Source organism: Leptodactylus fuscus, chromosome 4, assembly GCF_031893055.1.
Source record: "Leptodactylus fuscus isolate aLepFus1 chromosome 4, aLepFus1.hap2, whole genome shotgun sequence".
NCBI classification, from domain to species: Eukaryota; Metazoa; Chordata; class Amphibia; order Anura; family Leptodactylidae; genus Leptodactylus; species Leptodactylus fuscus.
In genome coordinates, this window is record NC_134268.1 from 26,507,896 (window position 1) to 26,533,845 (window position 25,950).

The 25,950-nt window shown below is 45.9% G+C and overlaps 1 protein-coding gene across 1 annotated transcript in view; it reads right to left on the minus strand.

The window, feature by feature from the left end:
• LOC142201125 (fibrocystin-L-like) overlaps positions 1–25,950 on the minus strand; it is a 152,763-nt gene that overhangs the window by 102,554 nt on the left and 24,259 nt on the right. The window contains exons 10-18 of the mRNA XM_075271950.1: positions 22,586–22,625; positions 20,899–20,969; positions 20,479–20,589; positions 18,645–18,734; positions 17,808–18,070; positions 16,928–17,016; positions 14,455–14,614; positions 13,337–13,469; positions 12,989–13,132 (exon numbers count right to left, since the gene is read on the minus strand). Of these exons, the coding sequence (XP_075128051.1) occupies positions 12,989–13,132; positions 13,337–13,469; positions 14,455–14,614; positions 16,928–17,016; positions 17,808–18,070; positions 18,645–18,734; positions 20,479–20,589; positions 20,899–20,969; positions 22,586–22,625 (1,101 nt within the window). The remainder of the gene's footprint in view (positions 1–12,988; positions 13,133–13,336; positions 13,470–14,454; positions 14,615–16,927; positions 17,017–17,807; positions 18,071–18,644; positions 18,735–20,478; positions 20,590–20,898; positions 20,970–22,585; positions 22,626–25,950) is intronic.

Consider the following 25,950-nt stretch of genomic DNA (forward strand, 5'->3'; position numbering starts at 1 on the left):
GTGAATGCACCCTAACACTTGTTTAAAACACAGACAGGTGAAAAGTCTGATAGAATGGCAGTGATTTGATTTTGATAAGTCCAAAGACAATATTCATGTTAATTTCAAGAAATCTTTAACTCTTTATGGTTGCAGAGTAATTTGTACGTTAATGCTCGGCGACATTTTTCATATTTTCCTTCCCAGTCTTCCAAAATTCATAACTTTTTTCTATTTGGCACCATTTTGGGGTACATAGAATGTTTTGATTACGGTAGCTTTTATTAATGTTTTTGGGGGTCCATGTAATGCATGTCTGCATTAAAAATGACATGGCAGCTTTGTCTGGCTGGTTATTATGATTACAACCAAAATACCAAAATATGTTAATTTGCACATTGCAGTATTTTTAATTAATTAATTTATTTTACGGTGTTTACCATACGGGATAAATAGTGTTATTTTTAGATATTGGGTACTCATACTCACATGGGGATACTTAACATGTTTATTTTTTCTTAATTTTTTTTGTTTACGTTAGATGGTTTTTATGGTCACTTCAAATAACTCTTTCTCTAGCTCATGATGCATGTAAAGCCCTCATTTCCGACTGTGCTTTTTATCTAGTGATATCTCAGGTTCTTTTATAGCTAATACTTCAATCTCATCTTTCTTATGATGCCAAAAAAGGTGGTATAAAATAAAAAATACAGCCATTCGAAGTGACCATCTGCCTCTTTGGTAAATGTTTCAGCTCTACATGCCGCATTGTGTACACTTGTAGGGGACAGAGTCTTCTTGGTGATACTTAGAACACTGCTCGTGGGATCTTTACAACCTGTTTTCTAATAAAAGGAAGTTGGATAAGGTTAACTAGGATTGTATCCAAAGGGTTGTGGTCAATGACTGCAGCTCAGACTTTCAACAGTATTAACTATATAACTAAGTACCGTATATACTCGAGTATAAGCCGACCTGAATATAAGCCGAGGCCCCTAATTTTACCACAAAAAAACTGGGAAAACTTACTGACTCGAGTATAAGCCTAGGGGGGGAAATGCAGCAGCTACTGGAAAATACCAAAAATTAAAATGGTCGGAGTTTTTGGGTGCAGTAGATGCTGGGGAAGGGGAGGGGGTGTTTTGGTTGTCTGTCTGCCCCTTCCCTGAGCTTTAGGACTGGGTTTTTTTCCCCCACTTGAAACTCAGCCTGGCTGAATATAGGGGATCTGCAGTGCTCCTATTAACCCTTTCCCGACAGAACAGGAGCACTGCAGATCCCCTATATTCAGTAGACCGGGCACTTTCAAACACAGGGTTACCTAATGTGTAAGTGCGTCGCAGTAATTTTGTACCTTGAAGGCGGGTTCACACCAGCACCCGATCTCCGTTATGCAAGTTTCTGTTTCCTGCCTGAGAAACTGGGCAGGAGATGGAAACCGGCAGGCAGTTTTTAAACTCATTCATGGGTTTGAAAAGTGTCCGCCGGTGAGTGTCTTCTGCTCTCCGCGGCGAAACTTTTTTTTTTTAACCGGACACAAAGTCGGACGTGCAGGACTTTGTGTCCTGTAAGAAAAAAAAATGGTTTTGCCGCAGAGAACAAAAGATGCTCATGGGTGCTCACCAGTGGACAGTGAATGTTGATTTCCATCTTCTGCTGACAGAAAATGGAAACCTGCATCACGGAGATCGGGTGCTGGTGTGAACCTGCCTTAATACTGTATGTATTCTAGGGAATGGAGTGATTTAAAACTTTTATTTATTTTATTTTTTATCTTATATATTTTTTAAAGCTTTTTTTTTCACTATTTTATTAGCCAACGCTAGTCAACGCTGGTCAATGCATTCCTATGAGAAAAAAAATCAGCTCCTGCATAACCGCAAGCTGCCAGCTCTCCCGACTAGCAAAGACGAGCCTGCTGCAGAACCAGCGTGGCTTGGCCGAATGCTATACAATGTAAAGCATTCGGTCAATCAATGCTGGTTCTGAATCGAATTTTTACTGCAAATAGGAGTAGTATTCGAACGAGTATTTCGAATACCGTAGTATTCTATCAAATACTACTCGCTCACCTCTAACCGTAAGTACTTCTGCAGTTTGAAATTCCAGCGGCCACCCACCTTGACTCGAGTATAAGCCAGGGCAGACTTTGTCAGCACAAAAACTGTGCTGTGTTAACTAACTCCCTAATACTCAAATGAAAAAATAAACTAAAATGGGAACTTCACTTTCACCATGCTTCAACTGGGAGACCTAAATCGCGGTGTTTATTAGAGATGAGCGAACACTAAAATGTTCGAGGTTCGAAATTCGAATCGAACAGCCGCTCACTGTTCGTGTGTTCGAATGGGTTTCGAACCCCATTATAGTCTATGGGGAACAGATACTCGTTAAGGGGGAAACCCAAATCCGTGTCTGGAGGGTCACCAAGTCCACTATGACACCCCAGGAAATGATGCCAACACCTCTGGAATGACACTGGGACAGCAGGGGAAGCATGTCTGGGGGCATCTAACACACCAAAGACCCTCTATTACCCCAACATCACAGCCTAACAACTACACACTTTACACACTCAATACCACATCTCTGACAGTAGGAAAACACCTTGAAACATGTGTATTTGGCACTTGCAGTGAGGAGAGCTTGTCACCAGCAGTGAATTTGGCCCTTGTAGTAAGTTGAGGTTGGCACCAACATTTGTTTTGAAAATCAGGGTGGATTGAGCCTCTAACCAGCAGAGTTTGGGCAAATTCATGGTGGAGGGAGCCTCTAAAAACCCCAGTTTGGACCAATTCATGGTGGAGGGAGCCTCTAACCAGCCCAGTTTGGGCAAATTCATGGTGGAGGGAGCCTCTAAAAAACCCAGTTTGGACCAATTCATGGTGGAGGGAGCCTCTAAAAACCCCAGTTTGGACCAATTCATGGTGGAGGGAGCCTCTAAACAGCCCAGTTTGGACCAATTCATGGTGGAGGGAGCCTCTAAAAACCCCAGTTTGGACCAATTCATGGTGGAGGGAGCCTCTAAACAGGCCAGTTTGGGCAAATTCATGGTGGAGGGAGCCTCTAAACAGCCCAGTTTGGGCAAATTCATGGTGGAGGGAGCCTCTAACCAGCCCAGTTTGGACCAATTCATGGTGGAGGGAGCCTCTAAAAACCCCAGTTTGGACCAATTCATGGTGGAGGGAGCCTCTAAACAGCCCAGTTTGGACCAATTCATGGTGGAGGGAGCCTCTAAAAACCCCAGTTTGGACCAATTCATGGTGGAGGGAGCCGCTAAACAGCCCAGTTTGGACCAATTCATGGTGGAGGGAGCCTCTAAAAACCCCAGTTTGGACCAATTCATGATGGAGGGAGCCTCTAAACAGCCCAGTTTGGGCAAATTCATGGTGGAGGGAGCCTCTAAACAGCCCAGTTTGGACCAATTCATGGTGGAGGGAGCCTCTAAAAACCCCAGTTTGGACCAATTCATGGTGGAGGGAGCCTCTAAACAGCCCAGTTTGGACCAATTCATGGTGGAGGGAGCCTCTAAAAACCCCAGTTTGGACCAATTCATGGTGGAGGGAGCCTCTAAACAGCCCAGTTTGGACCAATTCATGGTGGAGGGAGCCTCTAAAAACCCCAGTTTGGACCAATTCATGGTGGAGGGAGCCTCTAAACAGCCCAGTTTGGACCAATTCATGGTGGAGGGAGCCTCTAAAAACCCCAGTTTGGACCAATTCATGATGGAGGGTGCCTCTAAACAGCCCAGTTTGGACCAATTCATGGTGGAGGGAGCCTCTAAAAACCCCAGTTTGGACCAATTCATGGTGGAGGGAGCCTCTAAAAACCCCAGTTTGGACCAATTCATGATGGAGGGAGCCTCTAAACAGCCCAGTTTGGGCAAATTCATGGTGGAGGGAGCCTCTAAACAGCCCAGTTTGGACCAATTCATGGTGGAGGGAGCCTCTAAAAACCCCAGTTTGGACCAATTCATGGTGGAGGGAGCCTCTAAAAACCCCAGTTTGGACCAATTCATGGTGGAGGGAGCCTCTAAAAACCCCAGTTTGGACCAATTCATGGTGGAGGGAGCCTCTAAAAACCCCAGTTTGGACCAATTCATGATGGAGGGAGCCTCTAAACGGCCCAGTTTGGGCAAATTCATGGTGGAGGGAGCCTCTAAACAGCCCAGTTTGGACCAATTCATGGTGGAGGGAGCCTCTAAAAACCCCAGTTTGGACCAATTCATGGTGGAGGGAGCCTCTAAACAGCCCAGTTTGGGCAAATTCATGGTGGAGGGAGCCTCTAAAAACCCCCAGTTTGGACCAATTCATGGTGGAGGGAGCCTCTAAAAACCCCAGTTTGGACCAATTCATGGTGGAGGGAGCCTCTAAACAGCCCAGTTTGGGCAAATTCATGGTGGAGGGAGCCTCTAAACAGCCCAGTTTGGGCAAATTCATGGTGGAGGGAGCCTCTAAAAACCCCAGTTTGGACCAATTCATGGTGGAGGGAGCCTCTAAAAACCCCAGTTTGGACCAATTCATGGTGGAGGGAGCCTCTAAAAACCCCAGTTTGGACCAATTCATGATGGAGGGAGCCTCTAAACAGCCCAGTTTGGACCAATTCATGGTGGAGAGAGCCTCTAAAAACCCCAGTTTGGACCAATTCATGGTGGAGGGAGCCTCTAAACAGGCCAGTTTGGGCAAATTCATGGTGGAGGGAGCCTCTAAACAGCCCAGTTTGGGCAAATTCATGGTGGAGGGAGCCTCTAACCAGCCCAGTTTGGACCAATTCATGGTGGAGGGAGCCTCTAAAAACCCCAGTTTGGACCAATTCATGGTGGAGGGAGCCTCTAAACAGCCCAGTTTGGACCAATTCATGGTGGAGGGAGCCTCTAAAAACCCCAGTTTGGACCAATTCATGGTGGAGGGAGCCGCTAAACAGCCCAGTTTGGACCAATTCATGGTGGAGGGAGCCTCTAACCAGCAGAGTTGGTGGAAATCAGGGTGGAGGGAGCCTCTAACCAGCAGAGTTGTGGGAAAGCAGGGTGGAGGGAGCCTCTAACCAGCAGAGTTGGTGGAAATCAGGGTGGAGGGAGCCTCTAACCAGCAGAGTTGTGGGAAAGCAGGGTGGAGGGAGCCTCTAACCAGCAGAGTTGTGGGAAAGCAGGGTGGAGGGAGCCTCTAACCAGCAGAGTTGTGGGAAAGCAGGGTGGAGGGAGCCTCTAACCAGCAGAGTTGTGGGAAAGCAGGGTGGAGGGAGCCTCTAACCAGCAGAGTTGGTGGAAATCAGGGTGGAGGGAGCCTCTAACCAGCAGAGTTGGGGAAATCAGGGTGGAGGGAGCCTAGTATTAGCAGAATTGTGCAACGCTTATGGTGGATGAGTATGAGGATGCGGAGGAATTGGAGAGGTTGAGTACAGACATGGAGTTTCATGTTGGGGTGCTTTACACAGGTGGGCCCAAAAATGAAGGCTCTATCCAGTGGTGGTTCATTTTTATCAAAGTGAGCCGGTCGGCACTCTCAGCTGACAGACGGGTGCGCTTGTCAGTGATGATGCCACCGGCTGCACTGAACACCCTCTCAGATAGGACGCTGGCGGCAGGACAGGACAGCACCTCCAAGGCATATAGGGCAAGTTCAAGCCACAGGTCCAACTTCGACACCCAATACGTGTAGGGCGCAGAGGGGTCGGAGAGGACAGGGCTGTGGTCGGAAAGGTATTCCCGCAACATGCGCCTATACTTCTCACGCCTGGTGACACTAGGACCCTCCGTGGCGGCACTTTGGCGAGGGGGTGCCATCAAGGTGTCCCAGACCTTAGGCAGTGTGCCCCTCGTTTGTGTGGACCGGTGAGAACTTGGTTGCCTACTGGAGGAACTGCCCTCCCTGCCGCCAACGTCACATGCTGGAAACATCTCCATCATATTCTGCACCAATTGCCTGTGGCAAGCATTGATGCGATTGGCCCTCCCCTCTACCGGAATAAAAGACGAGATGTTGTTTTTATACCGGGGGTCAAGGATAGCAAAGATCCAGTACTGGTTGTCCTCCATGATTTTGACAATACGCTTGTCGGTTGTAAAGCACCCCAACATGAACTCAGCCATGTCTGCCACAGTGTTAGTTGGCATGACTCCTCTGGCCCCACCGGAAAGTTCAATCTCCATTTCCTCCTCATCCTCCGTGTCTACCCATCCGCGCTGCAACAATGGGACGATTCGAAGTTGCCCGGAAGTCTCCTGTATCACCATCACATCATCGGACAACTCTTCTTCCTCCTCCTCCTCCTCCTCCTCCTCCATTAAACGCAGTGAAGCGGACAGATGTGTGGACCTACTCTCCAGCTGTGACGGATCGGATGCTATCCCTAACTCCTCTGTGTGATCTGAGTTATCCCTGATGTCAATCAGGGATTCTCTCAGAACACACAGGAGCGGGATTGTAAGGCTCACCATCGCATCCTCAGAGCTCACCCTCCTTGTGGACTCCTCAAAGACCCGTAGGATGTCACAAAGGTCTCTCATCCATGGCCACTCATGGATGTGAAACTGAGGCAGCTGACTTTGTGGCACCCTAGGGTTTTGTAGCTGGTATTCCATCAAAGGTCTCTGCTGCTCAACCACTCTATTCAACATCTGAAACGTTGAGTTCCAGCGTGTGGGGACGTCGCACAAAAGCCGGTGTTGTGGCACATGCAGGCGTTGCTGGAGAGATTTTAAGCTAGCAGTGGCTACTGTCGACTTGCGAAAGTGGGCGCACATGCGCCGCACTTTCACCAGTAGCTCTGGAACATTGGGGTAGCTCTTTAGGAAACGTTGCACCACTAGGTTGAAGACGTGGGCCAGGCATGGAACATGTTGGAGTCCGGCAAGCTCCAGAGCTGCTACCAGGTTCCGGCCGTTATCACAAACGACCATGCCTGGGCCCAGGTGCAGCGGCTCAAACCATATTGCCGTCTCATCGAGGAGGGCATCCCTCACCTCGGAGGCAGTGTGCTGTCTGTCCCCCAAGCTGATCAGCTTCAGCACAGCCTGCTGACGTCTACCAACGCCAGTGCTGCAACGTTTCCAACTCGTAGCTGGGGTCAATCTAACAGCGGAGGAGGAGGCGGTGGCGGAGGAGGAGGCGGTGGCGGAGGAGGAGGTGGTAGAGGAGGAGGAGGAGGGGGGTGTTCTTCTCGTGTCCCTGCCAGGAATGTTAGGCGGGGAGACGAGGTACACCGGGCCAGTTTGGGAAGCAGTCCCAGCCTCAACTACATTCACCCAGTGTGCCGTCAGTGAAATGTAGCGTCCCTGTCCGCATGCACTTGTCCACGCGTCGGTGGTCAAGTGGACCTTTGTGCAAAGCGCGGAACTAAGGGCCCGCCTGATGTTGAGTGACACGTGCTGGTGCAAGGCGGGGACGGCACACCGGGAGAAGTAGTGACGGCTAGGGACGGCATAGCGAGGTGCCGCAGTTGCCATCAGGTCCAGGAAGGCGGGAGTTTCAACAAGCCGGAACGCCAACATCTCCTGGGCCAGCAGTTTAGCGATGTTGGTGGGTTGTTGTAAAGAAGCGCCTGATGGTGCCTTTGATGGTGCAGGAGAAGGAGATAAGACAGGAACAGGGGAGGATGAGGGAGAAGTCAACAAAGTGGCGGAGGCAGATGAAGTGGTGTCCTGGCTCGTCCTCTGGAGTGCATCGCCAGCACAGTCAGCAGTGGCAGTGGCAGAGGCAGAGGCAGTGGCAGAGGCAGTGGCAGTGGCGTGAACGGCAGGCGGCCTTTGTCCTGCCGTTGCTGCCTGCCACTGATTCCAGTGCTTGGATTCCAAATGACGGCGCATTGAAGTGGTGGACAGGTTGCTCTTCTCAGAGCCCCTAATCAATTTCGAGAGGCAAATTGTGCAGACAACACTATATCTGTCCTCGGCGCATTCCTTGAAAAAACTCCACACCTTCGAGAAACGTGCCCTCGAGGTGGGAGTTTTTCGGGGCTGGGTACGAACTGGAACATCTTGGGAGATTCCGGGTGTGGCCTGGCTTCGCCTAAGCTGCTGACCTCTGCCTCTAGCTACCCTTTTTGGTGCTGCACCTGCCTCAACATCCACACTACTTTCCCCGCTTGACATCCCCCCTGTCCAGGTCGGGTCAGTGTCCTCATCATCCACCACTTCCTCTTCCAACTCCTGTCTCATCTCCTCCTCCCGCACAATGCGCCGGTCAACTGGATGCCCTGACGGCAACTGCGTCACATCATCGTCGATGAGGGTGGGTTGCTGGTCATCCACCACCAAATCGAACGGAGATGGAGGAGACTCTAGTGTTTGAGCATCTGGACACAGATGCTCCTCTGTTAGGTTCGTGGAATCGTGACGTGGAGAGGCAGGTTGAGGGACAATGAAAGGAGCGGAGAACAGCTCTGGGGAGCAGGGACAGTTGGGGTTATTGTTCTGTGAAGCTTGGGAATTTTGGGAGGAAGGAGGACAAGACTGTTGGGTAATAGGAGGAGAGGAGGCAGAGTCTGACTGGCTGCTGGACAATGTGCTGTAAGCGTTCTCTGACAGCCATTGCAAGACCTGTTCCTGGTTCTCGGGCCTACTAAGGTTTGTACCCTGCAGTTTAGTTAATGTGGCAAGCAACCCTGGCACTGTGGAGTGGCGCAATGCTTGCTGCCCCACAGGAGTAGGCACGGGACGCCCTGTGGCTTCACTGCTACCTTGCTCCCCAGAACCATTCCCCCGACCTCGCCCACGGCCTCGTCCACGTCCCTTTCCGGGAGCCTTGCGCATTTTGAATTCCCAGTTAGAAATTGGCACTATATACCAGTAGCAAAAATTGTGGGTGCACGTAACCCCAATATATTCTTTGAATTCCCAGTCAGACAATGGCACTATATACCAGTAGCAAGAAATGAGGGTATTTATAACCCCAATATATTCTTTGAATTACCAGTCAGAAACTGGCACTATATGGCAGTAGCAAGAAATGAGGGTATTTATAACCCCAATATATTCTTTGAATTCCCAGTCAGACAATGGCACTGTATACCAGTAGTAAAAATTGTGGGTGCACGTAACCCCAATATATTCTTTGAATTACCAGTCAGAAACTGGCACTATATGGCAGTAGCAAGAAATGAGGGTATTTGTAACCCCAATATATTCTTTGAATTCCCAGTCAGAAACTGGCACTGTATACCAGTAGTAAAAATTGTGGGTGCACGTAACCCCAATATATTCTTTGAATTCCCAGTCAGACAATGGCACTATATACCAGTAGCAAGAAATGAGGGTATTTATAACCCCAATATATTCTTTGAATTCCCAGTCAGAAACTGGCACTGTATACCAGTAGTAAAAATTGTGGGTGCACGTAACCCCAATATATTCTTTGAATTACCAGTCAGAAACTGGCACTATATGGCAGTAGCAAGAAATGAGGGTATTTGTAACCCCAATATATTCTTTGAATTCCCAGTCAGAAACTGGCACTGTATACCAGTAGTAAAAATTGTGGGTGCACGTAACCCCAATATATTCTTTGAATTCCCAGTCAGACAATGGCACTATATACCAGTAGCAAGAAATGAGGGTATTTATAACCCCAATATATTCTTTGAATTCCCAGTCAGACAATGGCACTGTATACCAGTAGTAAAAATTGTGGGTGCACGTAACCCCAATATATTCTTTGAATTCCCAGTCAGAAACTGGCACTATATGGCAGTAGCAAGAAATGAGGGTATTTATAACCCCAATATATTCTTTGAATTCCCAGTCAGAAACTGGCACTGTATACCAGTAGTAAAAATTGTGGGTGCACGTAACCCCAATATATTCTTTGAATTCCCAGTCAGACAATGGCACTATATACCAGTAGCAAGAAATGAGGGTATTTATAACCCCAATATATTCTTTGAATTCCCAGTCAGAAACTGGCACTATATGGCAGTAGCAAGAAATGAGGGTATTTATAACCCCAATATATTCTTTGAATTCCCAGTCAGAAACTGGCACTATATGGCAGTAGCAAGAAATGAGGGTATTTATAACCCCAATATATTCTTTGAATTCCCAGTCAGACAATGGCACTGTATACCAGTAGTAAAAATTGTGGGTGCACGTAACCCCAATATATTCTTTGAATTCCCAGTCAGAAACTGGCACTGTATACCAGTAGTAAAAATTGTGGGTGCACGTAACCCCAATATATTCTTTGAATTCCCAGTCAGACAATGGCACTATATACCAGTAGCAAGAAATGAGGGTATTTATAACCCCAATATATTCTTTGAATTCCCAGTCAGAAACTGGCACTATATGGCAGTAGCAAGAAATGAGGGTATTTATAACCCCAATATATTCTTTGAATTCCCAGTCAGACAATGGCACTGTATACCAGTAGTAAAAATTGTGGGTGCACGTAACCCCAATATATTCTTTGAATTACCAGTCAGAAACTGGCACTATATGGCAGTAGCAAGAAATGAGGGTATTTGTATTCCCAATATATTCTTTGAATTCCCAGTCAGACAATGGCACTGTATACCAGTAGTAAAAATTGTGGGTGCACGTAACCCCAATATATTCTTTGAATTCCCAGTCAGAAACTGGCACTATATGGCAGTAGCAAGAAATGAGGGTATTTATAACCCCAATATATTCTTTGAATTCCCAGTCAGACAATGGCACTGTATACCAGTAGTAAAAATTGTGGGTGCACGTAACCCCAATATATTCTTTGAATTACCAGTCAGAAACTGGCACTATATGGCAGTAGCAAGAAATGAGGGTATTTGTATTCCCAATATATTCTTTGAATTCCCAGTCAGACAATGGCACTGTATACCAGTAGTAAAAATTGTGGGTGCACGTAACCCCAATATATTCTTTGAATTCCCAGTCAGAAACTGGCACTATATGGCAGTAGCAAGAAATGAGGGTATTTATAACCCCAATATATTCTTTGAATTCCCAGTCAGACAATGGCACTGTATACCAGTAGTAAAAATTGTGGGTGCACGTAACCCCAATATATTCTTTGAATTACCAGTCAGAAACTGGCACTATATGGCAGTAGCAAGAAATGAGGGTATTTGTATTCCCAATATATTCTTTGAATTCCCAGTCAGACAATGGCACTGTATACCAGTAGTAAAAATTGTGGGTGCACGTAACCCCAATATATTCTTTGAATTCCCAGTCAGAAACTGGCACTATATGGCAGTAGCAAGAAATGAGGGTATTTATAACCCCAATATATTCTTTGAATTCCCAGTCAGACAATGGCACTGTATACCAGTAGTAAAAATTGTGGGTGCACGTAACCCCAATATATTCTTTGAATTACCAGTCAGAAACTGGCACTATATGGCAGTAGCAAGAAATGAGGGTATTTGTATTCCCAATATATTCTTTGAATTCCCAGTCAGACAATGGCACTGTATACCAGTAGTAAAAATTGTGGGTGCACATAACCCCAATATATTCTTTGAATTCCCAGTCAGAAACTGGCACTATATGGCAGTAGCAAGAAATGAGGGTATTTATAACCCCAATATATTCTTTGAATTCCCAGTCAGACAATGGCACTGTATACCAGTAGTAAAAATAGTGGGTGTATATAGCCCCAATTCTATTGCTAGGGGACTTGCAGGGTATTTCTGGGGTGAAGGTGGGGGGCACACCGTTGGAACGGGTATCGGGGGTATATATCGGGTATACGGGAATACACTGACAGTGTATTCCATTCAGGATCCTGGGAAAGCTGGGTTGCGGCGATTGAGCCCGTCAGTGCCACGTTACACTGACAAGCTTCTCCCTGGAATTTAGCTCTTACAAGAGCTGTTGTGGTTGTCTTCTCCTTCCTATCCTAGCCTGTCCCTGCCTACCCAGAATCTAAGCCCTAGCTAACTGGACGGAAACCTCCGTCCTCGGTGAATTGCAAGCTCAGAATGACACGAACCTGGGCGGCGCTGTTCTTTTAAATTAGAGGTCACATGTTTTCGGCAGCCAATGGGTTTTGCCTACTTTTCTCAACGTCACCGGTGTCGTAGTTCCTGTCCCACCTACCCTGCGCTGTTATTGGAGCAAAAAAGGCGCCAGGGAAGGTGGGAGGGGAATCGAGTAATGGCGCACTTTACCACGCGGTGTTCGATTCGATTCGAACATGCCGAACAGCCTAATATCCGATCGAACATGAGTTCGATAGAACACTGTTCGCTCATCTCTAGTGTTTATATCCCATGGGACCTCAGCCTAAACCCTGCCTCAGGTAGAAAGCAGTTGCTTTTTTCTTTCCATGTTCCTTATATCCTTAAGAAATTGGCTGACATATGTGGTTGCTATAACTTTCTTTTACAGCAGTTCTCAATCATATCCCATATAGTTTCTCCCACTCACTGACCATCACATGATGGCATAGATTATGGCTGTGTGTATAATAAGGAGCGGTCTAACTCCTTTCCCTATTCATGACTGATAATTTTCTGCCATTCTGCCAGGAAAACAATTGCAAAAAAACTTGAGAATAGCTCAAGTGACCATAATATTCGAGATCCAGGGCAAATACATGTCAAATACATGAAACTAAGCAGATAAAACACAAGAACAAAAAACTAGGGAGCACAATCAGAAAAGCTGAAGTTGAAGACATGTCTGTGTAGGCTTTGAGGAGAATCACTCCCTCCCTGTCCATTCCCTGTGTGAAGAGAGAAAAGGACCACTGCTTCTACTCACTGAGATATGCAAAACATAATGGAATGTATCTAGTGACGGACTGCCTTAGTAACCACAGCGTCAACAGTAAATTAGCTAGAAGGGAGACACCTAGTCCCAGAAACTTTAAAGAGGTTTTTCAGGCAGAAAAAAAGCCACATTTTTATTAAAATATTAGTTTACACTTTGTTCCAGAATTACACCCTTTATGAAATGATACTTGTTGTTTGAAAAGTTAGTCATTTAAAGCAAAATTTTACCCAATTTCTCCTTTTATTTCTTGTACGTGACCATTTGTGGCTTGATTTATAATGTTCTCTGTCTCTTACTCACCTCTTTGTGAATTAAAAGTCACATGATAGACATTTACTGCATTAGAAGATTCCTGTTGTACATGGACTGTATCCGGCCACATAGACCAAAGATTATTTAATGCTGTTTGAATATCGGAAGCCGTCGCATCAGCTGATAGAGGATCTACATAGGGAAAAATGGGAAAATACTTAATTTCCAGGTTTAAAGATAGATAGATATTCCAGAAATAGAGATAGATAGATAGATAGATAGATAGATATGGATAGATAGATATGGATATAGATAGATAGATAGATAGATAGATAGATAGATAGATAGGAGATAGATAGATAGATAGATAGATAGATAGATAGATAGACATGTTACCTGTCTCTTCATTGCCATAGATCAGTGTGTAGTACATGGGAGGACATGGAGAAATACAGTATTTGGTAACAGTAATTGTCTGCACTTCATTTACTGCTTGTTGGGTCGTGTTCCAGTTCTGTAGAGTTATAACCTAAGGGGAAGAAAATCAGGGCAGATTATAATTGTTATTGTACTATAGACTCTAGGCTGTTTCCACAATTTGGGTACCCACGAAAGTACACTATATCCAATGACAGATCCTAAAAAGACCAGTTTATTAAGTTTATAATCTTAGAGGGAACCTGTTACCAGAGATGACTTCACATGTGGCCGGCCATAGAACTACAGGAGCGTACTGCGCATGCTCGCGTAAGTGGCCACAAAAAAATGGCCGCCCGCATGTGAAGTCGACTCTGCCCGAGGCCCGCTGGCAGAACCGACATGCTCATGCATTGGATTTTGACCCACCACGCACCGGAAGAAGAGCATGGAGAGGCCGTTGCTGATGAAGATAGAGGTGGTGCTGGAGAGAGTTCTCTCGCAGCATTGGAGACGCCCCCAGTGCTGTTTGAGTGCTGGGGCCCGCCCCCAGTACTGCAAGATAACTCATTTGCATAAACCGGGATTTCAAGCGAACGGCAGCGTGAAGAAGACATCGAAAGGTAAGAGAAGAATAGCCTTTCTTAAGGATATTCCGACGTGTTAGTGAGAAAAAACGAGTTTGAATGATAGGATCCCTTTAAGTCCTGGACACATCCCCACTGGTTCCTAACACCTTGCTTCCTTTCACTGGAAGCAGAGCGAGAAGACCCTAGGATTCCTCTACTGTGGATTAAGACTGCTGTGATGGATGGGACTGAGGGTATCAGGTTTGTTGTCCTGAACACCAAACAACAAAATTATCTGATTGTGGTTTTATCACATCTATTATTACGTCTTATTACATCTATGTGGGTGCTTTGGTCAGCCATGGTCCCCAGGTGAACCTCAGACCCCGGGCAACCTATTTTATGATCTGTAAGAAAATAATGACACTTCACTCGTATATAATGATTCAAATACACAAATATGATATTACAGTATATAGTGACACATATATTATACTCCTATAATACAGAATATAATACACCACTTACCTGCTGTTCTAGGATGGTGTCGCTCTGTGACGTGATGTTCTGTACTTCTTGTACTGCATCAGCTGTTTGCTGCTCTGTATATGAAGTCTTCTGTTTGTAGACACCGACATCAATTGCTGCCGATCCATACACATTCTGGATATACGCCTCAAAGTAACACCTGAAATGGCCAGAAAGGTAATTTTCCCAGATCGCTGTGAGGCTCTGTTCACACAGTGCTTTTTCAGTTAAAATCAGCAAGTTTTTAAAATGTAGTAATGAGTTGCACATGTTACTATGTATTTCAGCTACAAGGCTAAAGCCACACATATTGGGCCTGAGCAAAAAAGCGCTTCTCACAGAAAGTCCACAGAGGTTTTCTCTGAAGATGTTCTGCTTCCATTATACGTATAGGGAAACCGCCGGTGTTTCTGCAGGTATAATTCATATGCTGCAATTTCCAAAACCGCAACAGTTGTGGAAATCAGAGAGTGTCTGATGTGCCTATTTTTCCTCAAAGTGTGGATTTGATTCGCACAAAGGCTCAAAGGGAAGAGCCTGAAGCACATCAAGGATGAGGTTGAAGTCCCACGATTGATGGTTTAAGAGAAGAACGACTAAGTCCCTGGTCCAGACCTGCTTGGAGAAAAACCAGGATCCTAAGAAGACAAAAGGAGAGCGGATGGAGGTCATGACTCTTACACCACCGCACGTGTAATAATAGATCTTAGCAGACTGGAGTTTTCAGGCCTTAAGCATGGTCTGGGTGAAAGCCCCCAAAAAACTGTGGCACCTTAGGTCCTTGGCTTCAACAGCCACGTTGTTAAACGCAGCTGAGTTTAGGTGGAGTGGAACAGCGGTCCCTGAGACAGGAGATTGACTTGCAGAGAAAGAGGCCAAGGAGCATCCACCTGCAGGAACATGAGATCCACGAATCAAACCCTACAGGGACAATTTGTAGCCAGCAGGATGACTGCCACCTCCTTGCTCTTGAGATCCTGAGGGAAGGAGAGGAAGAGGAGGGAACAGGTACAGAAGGCCGAAGTCTGAACAGGCGATCACAAGAGCATTGGCAGTGATGGCCCGAGGGTTCTGGGACTTGGCCGCATAGCGGGGAAGCTTGTGGTTTAGGTGATAGATGAAGTGGAGCACAACTGAAGAAAGATCTGCTGGTGAAGGGAACAGTTACCCGGGTCAAGCTTTTCTCGGCTTAGGTAGTCTGTCGTCCAATTGTCTGCACTTGGAAAGTGGCCCGTTGACATGATCGGAACATGATGTTCCACCCAATGAAGATAGCTGCTCAGCTCAGGGATGACTGAAACAAGTGACAGCAGAAGAGTCTGGACTCTGACCAGTTGCCCTTAGAGGAGAGAGGCCCAATGAGACAGGGCCAAGAAGATAGCCTTCAGTTCCAGCAGGCTGATCTGCAGAGAGGTCTTTGCCTTGGACCACAGGCCCTGAACTAAACCAAAGGCAATTCCCCAACAGGATAGACTGGTGTGGTTGAAAATCACCATACAACGGAGGGGAAAAAGTTCTTCCCTGGGAGATCCCTGGGAGGGAGGGGGGGGGGTTGAAGAGCCACCAAAGAATCAAAGAAGCTCTTAGAAAATTCGGGGAGGTAGGAGGATAAGGCAGTCGAGGGTGGAAAGAGACTTGTCCCAGCAGGCCAGAATTGCAGAGGGCGTGAGTGGAATTGAGCATAAGGGATGGCCTTGAAGATCAAACCCATCATGCCCTGGACCTGAATGCAGCATCAAAAAGAACACAAGCAGTTCCTCCAAAGGGCATGGATCTTGGACCCCAGGAGGAGAATCTTGCCCTGGTGAGTATTGAGGATCATGCCCAGAAATTCCCTGTGCCGAGAAGGAATGAGACAGGACTTTTCCTTGTTGATGAGCCAGCCAAACTGGCGAAGGAGGTCCAAGGTGATCAGTAAATTGGTCAGATTGTCCATCTTGGAGGGCGCTTTCACCAGGAGATTCAGGAGATTGTCCAAGTATTGAATCACAGCAATTACTTTGGAGCAGAGGATAGCCATCAGAGACGTCATCACCTTGGCAAATATCCAGTGGGTGGATGCCAACCCCAGGGAGAGGAACGTGACAAACCAAAAATGACTCCAACCCACTGATGGCACAGCACGATCGGAATGTAAGACAGAAGACATGAGTCAAATCATGTCCGCATTATACGGACACTAGGCTAAAACCAGCTATCATAGTTTCTGGGGAGAGGGTATAGCAGAGACAACAACTTTTGATATTCCTAGTGTCAGCCTTCTAGTGGCCAGGTCTATTCTCATGGTGCTGTGTCCCCCAATGTAATAAGCGAGAAATAAACCTTTACATCTAGCTAGAGATGAGTTCAATGACACATTCCCTTAAAATCTCTGCGGCCAGAAATACTGTGTATCTATTTAGTAATAGTAATATTATAGTAATAGTAAAGTGATAAAAAATAGGCAAAAATATAATGATATAAGGTGACTTACGGCTTGCCCTCCAGGAGGTAAAAAGTTTTTGACTTCTGATCTCTATAGGAGGTGTATGAAGATGTGGAATAGCCAGAAGCAATCTTTACCTATTATACGGAAATAAAAGAGAATATATCTATATCTTTTTTTTTTTAAGACCTTTTGTCCCCAATGAGGTCATAATAGACTTTTGGGGGGCATCTTAAAATAGCTTTTTTGGCAGATTTTTTTTTTTAGGTGGCGCTGACTCCTGTTAGTATGAGGCACCACATTCTGTATCCATGTAAAACCAGGCAGGTTGGGTTGGCTATAGGATAGGCATAGCCGGTCGTCACAGCCAATACCTGAGGTAGCGCCACCTACTGGATTCATTTGAACCACTTCATTCTAGACAGAACACTGAAGGATTACTTCCAGAAGCCCAGATAAATCCCTTGTTTTTAAATAAGTGTGTCTGCAATATGGCTGCCAAAAATTATGATACTGCAGAGGGTTGAAGATGTTCTCATCCAGAGTTTGCTAACTTTCTCCAACATGCCATACCTCATTTACGTCACCACAACCATTCACTGGCCTCAGTAATGATGTTGGCGTGGACACCATGTAACAGGGTACATTTATTCAACCCAAAACTTACTCCTTGCTAAATTTTTATAAATGCTAGAAAACCACTTTGACCCTTACTTTAACCCATACATGGTGATAGCCTCGGTATTCATACCCAGGAAAATATAACACGACTATATAACAGCATTCAATAAGAAAAAAAAGCTATTATGCCCCTCAAAAGTCTATTATGACCTCATGGGGACGCAATATCTATCTTAAAATTAGTGTTTTATAGGTTATGTTTTTAAATAACAGGCTATTTGCTACCATATAGAATTGTAGAGTTTACCTTTCTTGTAGGGTCGCCAGATTCATTGAAGTACAGGGCATAATTATTATCTCCTTTGATATAGAAATTGTAATAATCTGTTTCCGGAGGCACAATGAAACCAGAGAGCCGAGCGACAAAGGCATTGGGCTCCCAAGGCCAAGATACAGATCCACCATCTAACCAAGAAGACCCAGCATAGCCTGTGGAGTTCTCATTCAAGTTTAGCGCATTGTCCGGTGACAAACTAACGTTCCACCGCTCCATCTTCAGTCCTCGGCTTCCTAAAAGTAAAGTATAAAATCACTTAAAGGGTTTTCTAGCTAAGGAAACTTTCCATATATCCTAGGAACCCTTGAGAACTGATAATAGTAGAGCATACAGTTTTGAATCGAAAGGTACATTAACAGGGCAATCTCCAAATTCAGGGGTGGGATGGGTGGGATTATGTAGTTGTAATATGGAGATGAAAACGTGGCCATCTGAACAACAGTAATAATTAAAAAAAATATGATAGAAATAGCAGCGCTGGAGTCCTGGGTTTGAATCCTGCCAAGGACAACATCTGCAAGGAGTTTGTATGTTCTCCCCGTGTTTGCAGGGATTTCCTCCCATAATACAAAGTCATACTGATAGGAAAAAAAATGTACATTGTGATCCCTATATGGGGTTCACAATCTACATTAAAAAAATAAATAAATAAAAAGTCCATTCGGTCTCTGTCCCCTATTTTTGCAGATGTTTCAGTGCCATAGGGTTTATGCATTTAGAACCTATGGAATATGGAGTAAATTGCAGATCCCTGTAATCCGGAACTAACAGAATTTTGCTATAAATGAAATTAAGCTTTGTATATACCTGGAAATAGAGAGGGTAGAACAGGCGGCTGTGGCGGACTCTTACAAGTTATTGTTGCATTTGTTAATTTGAGTATTTGGCACTCCTGACCTGGAACACAATGCAAGAAATATGAGTATAAGCAATATCCATGCATCTCAGCCATAACAGATTTATCTTTAGCATCCGCAGCTCCTATACAGATCAATGAGTCTCCATGATAACAGACTATGAATATCCTTGTGTAGTCAGATCAGCAGTCATACTCTTTCCATCTGTCCCTCCATCTTGCATGGACTTGCGCAGTGAACTAGAGACCTATGAAGAGTTGACGGACTCTTGATAAATCTGTTGGACATCCTGGCCCCAGAATGGAAATCTATATCAGGTAGGAACTGGCATACGCTTTAATGAATCAGGCAGGCCGAGGCGTCCCCATTTTAGCCCACCCCAATTCCTGCCCTGTACCAACCACAATCTCAGAAGCCTGCACCTCAATATCATCCCTGTATGCCAGAAAACTGGAAGAAAACACAGACAATGATGGATTCCCCCTTATGTATCATGGCTGTTTTTTATGGCCCATTTTTCTCTGCTGTCAAAAATTTTTCCAGTTACATTCACACAACAGTGATTAATGGTCATGTGACGTCCGTTTTTATTTTTTTTTAATGAACATCATTTAGCAGGATTAAATTCAATGTTAGTGAATGGGGGCTATTCACATAATCGTTATGTTGACGGTTAAAATATAGGTCACATCCTATTTTTGGCCATTTTCACTGATCACTCCATACACTCAAATGTATGGATGATTTGTGAATCTGTTAAAGGGATTCTATCATTAAAATCACATTTTTTCTCAATCACATGTAGGAATAGCCTTAAGAAAGGCTATTCTTCTCCTACCTTTAGATGTCTTCTACGCACCGCCGTTCGGTAGAAATCCTGGTTTCTTCTGTATGTAAATGAGTTCTCTCGCAGCACTGAGGGCGGGCCCCAGCGCTCACACAACTCTGGGAGAGTCCACAATGCTGCGAGAGAAATCTCCAGCGCCGTCTCCATCTTCTTCAGGAACGGCCTCTCTGCGCGTCTTCTTCCGGAACTGGGTTCAAACTTCTAGGCCTCGGGTAGAACCGACTGCACATGCCCACAGGCCACAAGAAAATGGCCGCTTACACCAGCTTACTGTGTAAACAGCCATTTTTCTTGTGGCCATGGGCATGCGCACTCTGCTCTGCCCTAGACCTAGAAGTTTGAACCCAGCTCTGGAAGAAGCCGTTCCTGAAGAAGATGGAGACGGCGCTGTAGATTTCTTTCGTAGCACTGGGGACGCCCCCATTGCTGTTTGAGCGCTGGGACCCGCCCTCAGTGCTGCGAGAGAACTAATTTGCATACAGACGAAAACCGGGATTTCTACCGAACGGCGACGAAGAAAAGACATATAAAGGTAGGAGAAGAATGGCCTTTCTTAAGGCTATTCCTACGTGTTATCGAGAAAAAATGTGATTTTAATGATAGGATCCCTTTAACGTTTTTCACAGCCGTTTTTGCATCTCGGTCATATGAATGGTAGCCTCATGGTCTATCTTTGTCCATCAAAACCGACAGAGAGCCGTGAGAATAGACCCACTGATATGCATGGATTTTATAATGGCCATTTGACGTCTGTTGGAAAAATGGCTGTCACACGGCTGTTATTCACTACCAAGTGAATAAGTCCCGTCCATGGATTTGCATGGATAGACGAAGATGTTTTTACCTGAAAACTGTACCAAGCAGATCGGCTTGTATTGAATATACCCTGGAATAAGCACGATAGTCTAGTTATAATAAAGACACAATAGTCACTCACCTCCTATACGGACTCTAGCGGGAGCGTCTGTTTGATCAAAGTACCGGCCAGATATTGTGATTATTGTACCGCCTTCTATACTTCCAGTGGAGGGAAAAATCCCAGTAATCTCTAGAAAAGTAACAAGATGCAAGGCCTGAATATAATGGGATCGGTTTATCAGATGGATAAGGCCATGTTCACACCTAGCTTGTTCTATGTGTTTGGAAGACATATACAACTCTACAACATACATGTGAATATGCTTGTACTATATAACAAAATAACATATGCAGTTTCTGCTTTGTACCACCATTTTAGGCTAAGACCCCATGTAGCAGGCCGCAGCAAAAAAAAGCTTTTCCCACAGCAAGTCCATAAAGGTTTGCCATAGGGCCCAGTCTTAGCTAGTTATGCTCCGGTGTCCATCAAATTTGTTACCTGCATACGTCTGGTACATGGCAATTTTATTCAGGGAAGACACAAAATATGTGGTCACGTCTGGTAAACTCCTGGAACAGAAGAAAGCAGCCATAGTTATATTAGCACAGCATGCTACATCATTTAGTAAGGTGTGGGAGATTCTCATGAGGACAAAATGGCAGCAGCTATGTGAGGTATACATACAGGATGAATTTGCCCATAGCAACAGATAAGATTGCAGCTTTAATTTTCCAGAATGTGATTGGAAATACTCCATTTTACCTCAGCATTCATACATTCAGTTGCATGGCTGAATCTTTACCTGAGGGGAAGAAAAGGCCTCAGTAGCTATGACTCTGCTTAACCCCTTAATGCCTGAAAAATATGAAGGTAGCCTGCACGACGGTGATCAGTCAGGGCCCCCTTCCCCCTGCCCGAAAACCAACACCTTAGGGGGCCTCGGGCCTCAAAAAGTAAAATGTATTTTTAATTTTTGGCATATTAACTAATGAGGGGGCCCGGGCCCCCTAAGGTGTCGGGCCCTTTGGCAGCACTACCACTGCTACCGTATTAGTTACGCCACTGCCTCTAGGCCAGAAAACTGGAGTGAGCTATAATAAAGTTGTCAGACCAAAGCACAGACTCCTCAACCAATTCTCTATTCATTAAACAAATCTGCTAAACAGATATTCGGCCCTGGCTATAGGGTTGTGAGCTTGGAGACAAAACCTATTTCTAACCTTTTTGCAGCCTGGGCCCATTCATCGATGTAAACAGACGGCACACAAATACAATCCATGTACTATCTGTGACTACATCTCACAGACCTGTACACAGTGGCGTAACTACCGGGGAAGCAGCGGAGACAGCTGCCACAGGGCCCGGGACATTAGGGGGCCCGGCGACAGCCGCTACCAATGCATTTTTTTTTTCAATAGGCTGTTACCAGCTACTCCAGACGGTAATGGGCCCTATTTACTTACCGATCCTGGCAGGGGCCGGGATCGGTAAGTGACACCGAGGGCCCCGTAAACATCATTATTATACTTAGGGGTCTTTTCAGACCCCCGAGTATAATGATTGGCGGCCCGGGAGAGGTAAGCAAACATAACAAACAGTGTTACTTACCTCTCCACGCTCCGCAAAGGCTTCGGGGCCTACTTGTGTGACGTTTCAGACATCACATGGCCGGGGCCTGCGTCCTTATGCGTCGCAACGCAGGCCCACGTTCACATGACGTCCCTGATAGCTGACAGTGGGGAGCGCAGGGATAGGTAAGTAACAGTGTTTATGTTTGTATCCCCCTCTGTCTCCAATTATTATACTCTGGGGTCTGAAAAGACCCCAGAGTATAATAATTGTTAATAGGTGTCCACAATGGAGCATAATACTGGGTGATGGGGGCATAATACTGGGTGATGGGGCCACTATGGGGCATAATGCTGTGTGCAGGGGCAACTATGGGGCATAATAGTGAGCACAGGAATGTGTGTGTGGGGGGGAATAGTCGTGGTCTTCGGCATCGGTCGGGGGACCCCAAGTCAAAGGTTCGCCACAGGGCCCCGCCATTCCTAGTTACGCCACTAACTGTACATGCACATATCTGTGTGTATATAGTATAACAATAGCTCTATGTTTTTCCTAGTTGATCATATTGTTACTATTTTCTTTACATGTGTTATTGGACATGTATCTAGGTACTTACCTTCCATTACTGTCCACGATGAAACTGACATTCAGATGTCCTATAGAAAAACAAGCAATAAAATTAACATGGCACCTCATGGTAAGACATCATGTAACCTAAAATTTTCTTAGGACTTAAAGTGGATCTCCATCCTTGGAAATTATTTTTTTTCTAAATCTACCAATGCCTTTCCTAACTTACCTTCATAGTGGTCAGAGTTTCATTTTCAGACATAACATCCCAAATCCCCTGATCCACCTCCCATTTATTTCAATGTCAGGCAGTAGCTTCTAAAATAACTTGACCGGGATATTCCCATGTCATTAAGTCACTGAAATTGAATTAACATGTAACAAAACATCCCACCCAACGGAAAAAACAAACTGGACGCACACACCAAAGTACGATGGGATAAAGCGGCCACAACAGCCAATTTATTGATTAATTACACATATCATGAACAACAACACTTTATTAGAGGAAGGTCGAGCAGGGTCAGCATAGTAAAAAATGGGCAGTCCGTCCGCAATCTCCCAGCCGCAACGCGCCGACACGGGATAGGACAAAACCTGGTACTGCCTTGTACTCCATCTTAAACATTAATAACTTTATTATCGTGCTAAACAAAGACATGGCAGAGGTACCCTTCACCATGGGTCCCCCATATTGTACACCGGAACTCGGAATTACAGCATGCCCTGCCTGACCTTCCCACCGCCGGCTGTCGTGACAGAAATGACGGTTGACCTGAAAAAGAAAGAAAAAACAACAAGACACCAAAACAAGACCCCAGGGTACAAGAAAGAAAAAACGCCAAAGAGGGAGGGAGGGAGGGAAAGTTCCAGGTGAGGAGTGAACAAGGGGCTGGGAAGGGACAAACACTAAATAGCCCCCCTTATGGTAAACAAACCCACCCCTGACCGGCCACTAACCCCAAACAAACCCACTCCCGCCAAAATATTAACCCCTGTAGCAAAACCTATACCTGCATGACTTGCAAAATCCCTGTCATGCGGGCCTATGCTGAATGCTCCAGCTCCGGCCCTTCCTTGACCGGGATATTCCCATGTCATTAAGTCACTGAAATTGAATTAACATGTAACAAAACATCCCACCCAACGGAAAAAACAAACTGGACGCACACACCAAAGTACGATGGGATAAAGCGGCCACAACAGCCAATTTATTGATTAATTACACATATCATGAACAACAACACTTTATTAGAGGAAGGTCGAGCAGGGTCAGCATAGTAAAAAATGGGCAGTCCGTCCGCAATCTCCCAGCCGCAACGCGCCGACACGGGATAGGACAAAACCTGGTACTGCCTTGTACTCCATCTTAAACATTAATAACTTTATTATCGTGCTAAACAAAGACATGGCAGAGGTACCCTTCACCATGGGTCCCCCATATTGTACACCGGAACTCGGAATTACAGCATGCCCTGCCTGACCTTCCCACCGCCAACACTATCATGTGTGATCCCTTACACATGATAGTCCGCCCAAACGCGCAGAGCTTTTTCGACACCCTCCTGCAAGGCTAAGATCCAAATGTCATACCCCACATCATTGAGGTGAACCCCATCTCGACTCAAGTGGCCGCTGTGTGGAACTTCTAAATCCTTATGGCGAACAACTATACCCCCATTGCGAGCCACAAAGGCCGAAACAGAGGTGTTAACTTTTCGCCTGGCCTTATTCAATTTAACAACAGATCGCGCATGGCGCCAAGACAATCTTGCGACTATTTCGGACCACACTATCACGACACCCGGGTACATGGACCATATGCGAAGCAGATCATATTTAATATCTCTGATGAGCTCACGGGAGGAACGAACGCCAAGATCATTACCGCCCGTATGAATCACCAGGACGTTTGGGGGTCGATCCATCAGGGAATGAAAATGCAAAATAGGTAACAATGCTTGCCACAACATGCCCCTCCTACCTATCCATCTCACTACAGCTTGCGTACGGGGAAAACCCAGTTGCCTACCATTAGGCCTAACTGCGGCTCTGAGGGCTCCCCAATGCACATAAGAGTGCCCCACTATCCAGACCAGGCACGGGGCAGCATCTGAAAGAAAATGCAGTAAAAAGGAACAAGAGTAATACAACAGAAATAATAGGCAACCGAAATACTAAAAACAAACAAATCAATCTGCAGAAGCAGACGGGGGGCAGGTCTGCAGCAAATGAGGACGAATGTACAGGCGATAGCGTGTAGAAGCCCAACGGCCAATGCGCATGACCGCAGCTTCCGGCAATCCGCATCTGGCGGCCTCAGTGGCCGCTCCAATGCGAAAAGAATGAGTATTATATTGATCAGGCGACATGCCTAAACTGCTCAAGACTTTACGAAAAAGTGCAACAAATTGAAAGCGAGAAAGGGCTTTACCCGACTCGTGAATCAAAAAGGCCCCGCCGAAGGCGGGCCGCATGGACAAAAAACCTCTTAACCGAAGCAACTGGACAAGAAGAGGCACAAGGGACAGGGAACAAACGGACGATGACACCTCTACCCTCCTGATCCGTTTTGCTACGCGAGATCTGACAAGAGACGGCATCCCCGTCCACCGAAACGTGAGACCACAACAAACCATCATGAGCTAGGGTAGAAGAACTGACCAATTCACTAATACGAAATGCCCCAAAAAATGCTAAAGAAAACGCGACCCCAAACAACTGAGCTTCGTAAACATCCCTACATACAACCAACAGTTTTGAAAAAATGGCTTCCAGCAAATCAAAAGACACCGGGCGCCTCGCGTCCGGGGGGTGCGAGGAACGTCTGAAACCCACAAGAGCCCGTCGGACCAAGAAATGCTTGGTGGTATCGGGCAAGCCAAAAAATTTTAGCCAAAAAGAGAGCGCCGACAGGCTCCTGCAAGCGACAGACTTCGACCTACCCTGAGAAAAAGAAGAACCCAGCCATGAAAGTACTAATGAAACCGGGGCACCCGAGTAACAGTCATGCCCTACCGTACTGCAAACACACGACCACTCTTGCCAGATCCGGGAATAGGCATTCCACGTGGACGGACAAAGGGAGCGACCCACCAAGGTCAGGGCTGTCCGAACGCCAGATCCCAGAGGTGACCCGGGCAAGGGATTCCATGAAGTTCTGCCTCCGGTGCCAAGGCCCGAAAACGATCCCACTGAAAGCGAGAAAGAGCGTCAGCGATAGAATTAGTCACCCCTGGAACATGACGAGCGGACAGCCAAACATTAAAAGATAAACAAGTAAGGACCAAGTGACGAACAAGACGAATGACAGGAGGAGAAGAAGCAGTTAAATGGTTCAACACATTCACCACGGAGAGATTGTCGCACCAAAAACGAACACGCCTATTGCAAAACAATGGACCCCAAACT